The following is an 8040-nucleotide window of genomic DNA, read 5'->3' as shown; positions in this document are numbered from 1 at the left end:
TGTTCACCTTGGTCTGAAGGAGGTTTCAATATCAAGGAGCTCTTGAGTTGGAATAAAGCGTTACTGAGCAGGTGGATTTGGCTGTTAACACAGGAAAGGGAGGGTATTTGGGATCAATAGTCCAGAGACTACAACATGATGGGTTCTTCTATATGGGTTACCACGAGTAAACCCCATCACGCTGAAAGTTGGCGAGCTATTTTAAAGATTAGGGACTGTTTACTTCTCGCTGGTGGTACCCCTGAGGATGCTCAGACCCTTTTAAATTCATGTGTTTCGCGGGGTCGTTTCATTGTGAGGAAAGCATATGACATTTTTAGGACCAAGCATCAGAAACTTGGTTGGACTAGGGTCTTATCTTGCTCTGAAGTCATCCCCAAACATCGAATTTGTACCTTTCAGGCAGTTCGAAAAGTTCTATCCACGGTGGACATGATTTGCTCCAGAGGCTACCCTATAGTAAACTGGTGTTGCTTATGCAAGAATGCGGCTGAATCTCATAGGCACTGTTCTTCCATTGTCGGTTTTTTCTCAAAGCAAATTCGCAGGATGATGCTCCGGTGGCTTGGATTTCTAGCTCGGTCCAGGTTTGATTTAAAAAACTGGTTATATAAGCTCGAGCATTTGAATAGCACTCCTAAGTGGAAGATTTCCCTAGTTACTAGCTGCTTGGCTGGGTTGGTTTTTGCTATATGGGAGGAGAGAAATAACCGTACTTTCAAAGGCTGCATTAGGACCCCCGTCCAGGTTGCCACTCAGCTCAAATGGATTTTAAAGACTCGTCTAGCGGTAAGGAGAGACATTCGGATTCGTGAGTGGATAGAATCTGTTTCATTAGTCTAGTAAGAAAGATACTTAGTTGTACTTAGTTGTAATCTGGTGGTGTTTTAATTCTTGTAAGTTTTCTCTCGTTTATTTTCCCCCATTGTGGATGAATATAGATGAGTATAACTCTCTTGCAAAAAAAAAAAATAATAATTATAACAATTATAACAATAATAACAATAATAACATTACCAATAATAGTAATAGTAACAATAATAACAATAATAACAATAATAATAATAATAGTGATAATATTAATATTAATAATAGTAATAATAGTAATAATAACAATAATAACAATTATGACAATTATAACAATAATAACAATACCACATAATAATAATAATGATAATAATAATAATAATAATAATAATAATAATAATAATAATAACAACAACAATTATAACGATAATAACAATAATAAAAATAGCAATAATAGTAATAATAATAATGAAAATAATAATAATAATAATAATAATAGTAGTAGTAGTAGTAGTAGTAGTAGTAGTAGTAGTAGTAGTAGTAGTAGTAGTAGTAGTAATAGTACTAATAACAATTATAACAATTATAACAATAATAAAATACCAATACCAATAATAATAAAAATAATAATAATAATAATAACAATTATATCAATTTTAACGATAATAACAATAATAAAAATACCAATAATAGTAATAATAATAATAAAAATTATTATAATAATAATAATAATAATAATAATATTAATAATAGTAATAGTAATAATAGTAATAATAACAATAATAACAATTATAACAATTATAACAATAATAACAATACCAATAATAGTAATAATAACAATTCTAACAATAAAAATAATAATAATAATAATAATAATAATAATAATAATAATAATAATAATAATAATAATAGCAATAATAATGATAATAACAATAACAATAGTAATAGTAATAATAATAATTATAACAATTATAACAATAATAACAATACCAATAATATTAATAATAACAATAATAAAATACCAATAATAGTAATAATAATAATAATAACAATTATAAAAATTATAATGATAATAACAATAATAAAAATACTAATAATACTAATAATACTAATGAAAATTATAATAATAATAATAATAATAATAATAATAATAATAAATATAATATTAATATTAATAATAAATATAATTATAATAATAATGATAATGATAATAATAATAAAAATAGTAATAATAATAATAATAATAATAATAATAATAATAGTAATAACAATTATAACAATAATAATATTAATAATAATAATAATAGTAATAATAGTAATAATAAAAATTATAACAATTATAACAATAATAATAATAATAATAATAATAATAATAGTGATAATATTAATATTAAAATTAGTAATAATAACAATTATAACAATTATAAGAATTATAACAATAATAACAATACCAATTATAGTAATAGTAATAATAATAATAATAATAATAATAATAATAATAATAATAATAATAATAATAATAATAATAATAATAATAATAATAATAATAATAATAATAATAATAATAATAATAATGGTTGGTTAGGAGAGGGTTTCTCTCTGCAAAAAAAGGGCGATTCTGACGGCGATGTACTCTCTCGTCTGAATTTCCTTCTGTCTCTGGCCATGGGACGTCCAAAGAAGCTTTCGATTGTTGTCACGAACCCGCGAAGGGGTAGATCTGCAGAGGAGGAGGTTATTTCTACTCCACGAGGTAATCCGAATACTGTGAATGTTATGATAAATCATGCTCTTACTAAATCTTCTGCGCGTCAGGCTAGTACTAGTGGTTGGGCATCGGGGAGTGTTCAGAGTGTTATGACACCTGTTGTGGGTGAGACTGTTGTTGCAGCAGTCCCGACGAATGGTGAACAATTGGTTGTCCCTAACCCTAGTTCGGGGGGTGCGCAGGATAACATTTCTACTGAAGCTACTGATGGTGTGGGTCGAGAGGGTGCTCCTGTGTCGGAGCCCTCTGGACCTCAACTGGGTAATGCGGTTCCTCAGGCAAAGAAAACTTCATGGGTGGATAGGGTGAGCAGGTCAGCGGTTGGTATGGAGTTGAGTGGAGCTCATGATCATAACCCTGGTGTTGTGGTGATTGATAAGCAGGATATTGAGAGTGAAGCGGTTTTACGCAAAGCATACTTTGGTGGGGCAATTTCTGGGGGCAAGCCTACTGTTCCTCAGGTTAAAACCTTTGTGGAGAAGAATTGGAATCATGTGGTTAAACCTTCTGTGCTGTATTTTAAGAAGGGATGGTTCTACTTTAGGTTCTTTAAGGCTGAGGACATGAATACTATTCTTAGGGGCAATGCTTGGAGCTTAAATGGTCATTCTCTCCTTCTCAAGCAATGGTCTCCGCAGTTCCCAACTCAGTTAGATAACATTACTAAAGTGCCTGTCTGAGTGCTGTTACATAATTTGGACCCTCATCTTTGGTCTGCTCAGGCTCTGAGTAAGATAGCGAGTAAGATTGGTACTCCCTTGTACGCAGATCCTATCACTACCAACAAAGAGAGGCTATCTTTTGCTCGTGGTATGGTTGAAGTGGACCTTGCTGAACCCTTGCCTAGGTATGTTGTTATTGAATCTCCTTTTTTGGGACAAATTACGCAGGATGTGGACTATGAATGGCTTCCTTTCTATTGCACGCACTGCAAGAAATTGGGGCACGAACGCAAATCCTGTAAGCAATTGAAGTCCAAGGCTCCTGTTAAGGAAACTAAGGCTTATGATAAAGGGGAGGCTCAAACTGAGCAACCTCTTGTGAACTCTCAGACTGTTGGGTCTGCTTCTAAGCTCTCTGAGGGGTTGTCAGCTGGTGTGTTGGATGGGACCCTTGGGTTAGAAGTAGGTAGCACTGATACAGGTGGGGGTGGTCAGCCTGCTTCAGTGTCTTCCTCACCTCCTCCCTTGGTGGCTGGTCGTAGGGCTTCCTTGGAGTACCATGAGCATGGTGGATCAAGGATCCTATGCCCAGCTCATGCTCTGCCCAATAGCTCTAGGACCATTAGCCACGCTCTTGATCTTAATATTCAAGTGGAGAATGGGCAGCAGTCTCTTTCTCCAATACCTGTCTCATTAAACCAGTTTGGTCCTCTGGATAATACTGAAGATGGGGATGGCTCTATCACTATTTTGAGTAGTTGGAAAAGTCAGCCAGGGATTCTACATATTCAATTGCCTAAGGGGCCTACCTGGGATGAGCAAGTGGTTAGTGCGGAGGAAGACCCACCACCTATTCCTTCCCCATGAAGATTGGTCTTTGGAATATTAGAGGCATGAATAAGCTTATAAAGCAATTAGAGGTTATTTCCTTGTTCAATAAAAATAGTTTGGATCTCTTGTGTATTGTTGAAACTAGGGTGAGATTTAATAAAGCAGCTCCTATTCAGAGGAAGGTTTTTAAGCAATTTTTTGTCATTGATAACTACTATGCTCATTACAATGGTCGAATTTGGGTTGTTTGGAGGAATTCTTCCCTTTTAGTTCAATGTTTAGATGTTAGCAGTCAGTGGATTCATTTGCTGGTGTGTTCTGGTGCTGTTCAAATGGAGGTCACCTGTGTTTATGGGTTTAACCATCCTGCTGAGCGCTTACCTCTCTGGGATTTCTTTATTGGTAAGGCTTCTTGCCCTAGGCCTTGGCTGGTACTAGGTGACATTAATTGTGTGCGTTCTTGTGAGGAAAGGATTAGCTCTGATCCTCCTCAACTACATGCTATGGATGAATTCAACCAGGCCTTAACCACTTCTGGTCTGGAGGAGATCAGAACTCAGGGTTGCTGGTTCACCTGGACTAACAAGCAGGACCAACATGACAGGAAATGGATGAGATTAGATAGGGTTTTGGCTAATGCTCACTTGTTCAGGGAGTTCCCTGACTCTGTAGCTGAGGCCTTGATAGCTGGGATCTCTGATCATTCCCCCCTTATTTTAACTGTTGGAAGCAATCAACATAGTAGGAAGTCATCTTTTAAGTTCTTAAATTGCTGGAGTGAGGATGCCACATTTAAATCTTTGGTTCACCATGAATGGACTAATTATATTCAAGGGTGTGCAATGTATCAGCTGGTTCAACATCTAAGGAGGTTAAAAGGGAAACTTAGGTCTCTTCACCATAAAAGCTATTCTGGAATTACTTCAAAAGTTGCTCTGTTAAAGCAACAGTTACATGACTGTCAGCAGCAGCTGCAGCAAAACCCTACTAGTCAGGAGATTTGTCTTGAGGAGGAGATGCTTAATCAGCAGTATACTAAATTTCGAACCATTGAGCTTAGCATTGCCTATCAGAGAGCTAAAAGCTTTGAGATCCGAATGGGTGATGCCAGCACCACTTATTTCTTCTCCAAGATTGCCAGTCGTAGGAATTCTGCAAATATTAATAAGGTAATTGATGCTCAGGGAGCTGTTTGTATTAATCATGAGAACATTGCCAAAGCTTTCTTGCACTACTATGAGGGTTTACTGGGGACTGATGGTGCTGTCACTGAATTTGACACTACCATTATTCAAAATGAGAAATGCTTAACTCTTGAGGATGGTATTCCTTTATTGGCCCCTGTAACATCTGCTGAGATCAAGGCTGCCTTATTCTCCATTGATCCTAACAAAAGTCCTGGTCCTGATGGATACACTTCTGGCTTTTTTAGAGAGGTCTGGGATGTTATACATGTTGGGTTTGTTGCTGCGGTTCAAGACTTTTTCAGAACTGGGAAACTGCTTAAGGAAGTTAACTCTACACTCATTTCTCTCATTCCTAAGGGTAACTCTCCTTCTACTGTCCTAGACTATAGGCCCATTTCATGTTGCTCAACCATCTATAAGACTATTAGTAAAATCATAACTAATAGACTGAAGAAGGTTATGCCCCTTATTGTTGGGGATGAGCAAGCTGCGTTTATCTCTGGTAGATCCATTTTTGACAACACAATACTAATAAAAATTATAATAATAATAATAATAAATATAATATTAATTTATAATAAATATAATAATAATAATAATAATAATGATAATGATAATAATAATAATAAAAATAGTAATAATAATAATAATAATAATAACAATTATAACAATAATAATAATAATAATAGTAATAATAGTAATAATAACAATTATAACAATTATAACAACAATAATAATAATAATAGTGATAATATTAATATTAAAAATAGTAATAATAACAATTATAACAATTATAACAATAATAACAATACCAATAATAGTAATAGTAATAATAATAATAATAATAATAATAATAATAATAATAATAATAATAATTATTATAATAATAATAATAATAATAATAATAATAATAATAATAATAATAAAAATTATAACAATTATAACGATAATAACAAAATAAAAATTCAAAATTATAACAAGTATAACGATAATAACAATAATAGATAGTACACTACTGGAGAGTCTTAATTCTAGATCAGGCCTTGCTCTCTTAGAAAGGCTTTAGTGGATATTCTTTGTAAATTGTATTCTTTCTTTTCCCCTTTGAGGATGAATGAAAGGATTATAACTTTTTGCAAAAAAAAAACAATAATAATAATAATAATAATAAGAATAAGAATAATAGTAATAATAACGATAATAACAATTACAACAATAATAACAAATTAACAATAATAAAACACCAATAATAATAATAATAATAATAATAATAATAATAATAATAATAATAGTAATAGTAATAGTAATATTAATATTAATATTAATAATAGTAATAATAACAATTATAACAATTATTGCAATAATAACAATACCAATAATAGTAATAATAATAATTATAACAACTGTAACAATAATAACAATAATAAAAATACCAATAATAATAATAATAATAATAATAATAATAATAGCAATAATAATAATAATAATAACAATAACAATAATAATAGTAATAATAATAATAGTAATAATAACAATAATAACAATAATAACAATACCAATAATAGAAATAATAATAATAATAATAATAACAATTATAACGATAATAACAATAGTAAAAATACCAATAATAATAATAATAATAATAATAATAATAATAATAATAATAATAATAATAATAATAATAATAATATGCAGGCTAATCTCCCTACTCGTAGAAATGTCAAGCAACAATTATAACAATAATAACAATACCAATAATAGTAATAATAACAATAAGAACAATAATAACAATTATAACAATTATAACAATAATAAAAATAATAAAAATACCAATAATAATAATAGTAGTAGTAGTAGTAGTAGTAGTAGTAGTAGTAGTAGTAGTAGTAGTAGTAGTAGTGGTGGTGATAGTACTAATAATAATTATAACAATTATAACAATAATAAAAATACCAATAATAGTAATAATAACAATTATAACAATAATAAAATACCAATAATAATAATAATAATAACAATAATAATAATTATTACAATAATAATAACAATAATAAAATACCAATAATAATAATAATAGTAATAATATTAATAGTAATAATACTAATAATAACAATAATAACAATTATAACAATTATTACAATAATAACGATACCAATAATAGTAATAATAATAATAATAAAAATAATAATAATAAAATTAATAATAATAATAATAAAAGTAATAATAACAATAATAACAATTATAACATTAATAACAATACAAATAATAGTAATAATAACAATAATAAAAATTATAATAATTATAACAATAATGATAATAATAATAATAATAATAATAATAATAATACCAATAATAATAATAATAATAATAATAATAATAATAATAACAATACCAATAATAGTAATAATAAAATTAATAATAATAATAATAATAATAATAATAATAATAATAATAATAATAATAGTATTAGTAGTAGTAGTAGTAGTAGTAGTAGTAGTAGTAGTAGTAGTAGTAGTAGTAGTGATAGTACTAATAACGATTATAACAATTATAGCAATTATAACAATAATAACAATACCTATAATAGTAATAATAACAATTATAACAATAATAACAATAATAAAATACCGATAATAATAATAATAATAATAATAATAATAATAATAATAATAATAATAATAATAATAATAATAGTAATAATAGTAATAATAACAATTAATACAATAATAACAATACCAATAATAGTAATAATAACAATTATAACAATAATAACAATACCAATAAT

General features: G+C 28.9%; 1 protein-coding gene across 1 annotated transcript in view; it reads left to right on the top strand.

Moving 5' to 3' along the window:
- The first annotated feature begins 4130 nt into the window (after window positions 1–4130).
- LOC141628481 (uncharacterized) overlaps window positions 4131–8040 on the top strand; it is a 5275-nt gene continuing 1365 nt past the window's right edge. The window contains exon 1 of the mRNA XM_074441620.1: window positions 4131–5757. Within this exon, the coding sequence (XP_074297721.1) occupies window positions 4131–5757 (1627 nt within the window). The remainder of the gene's footprint in view (window positions 5758–8040) is intronic.

This window comes from Silene latifolia, chromosome Y, assembly GCF_048544455.1.
Source record: "Silene latifolia isolate original U9 population chromosome Y, ASM4854445v1, whole genome shotgun sequence".
Lineage (NCBI taxonomy): Eukaryota > Viridiplantae > Streptophyta > Magnoliopsida > Caryophyllales > Caryophyllaceae > Silene > Silene latifolia.
This window is presented reverse-complemented; position numbering and strand designations above follow the sequence as displayed.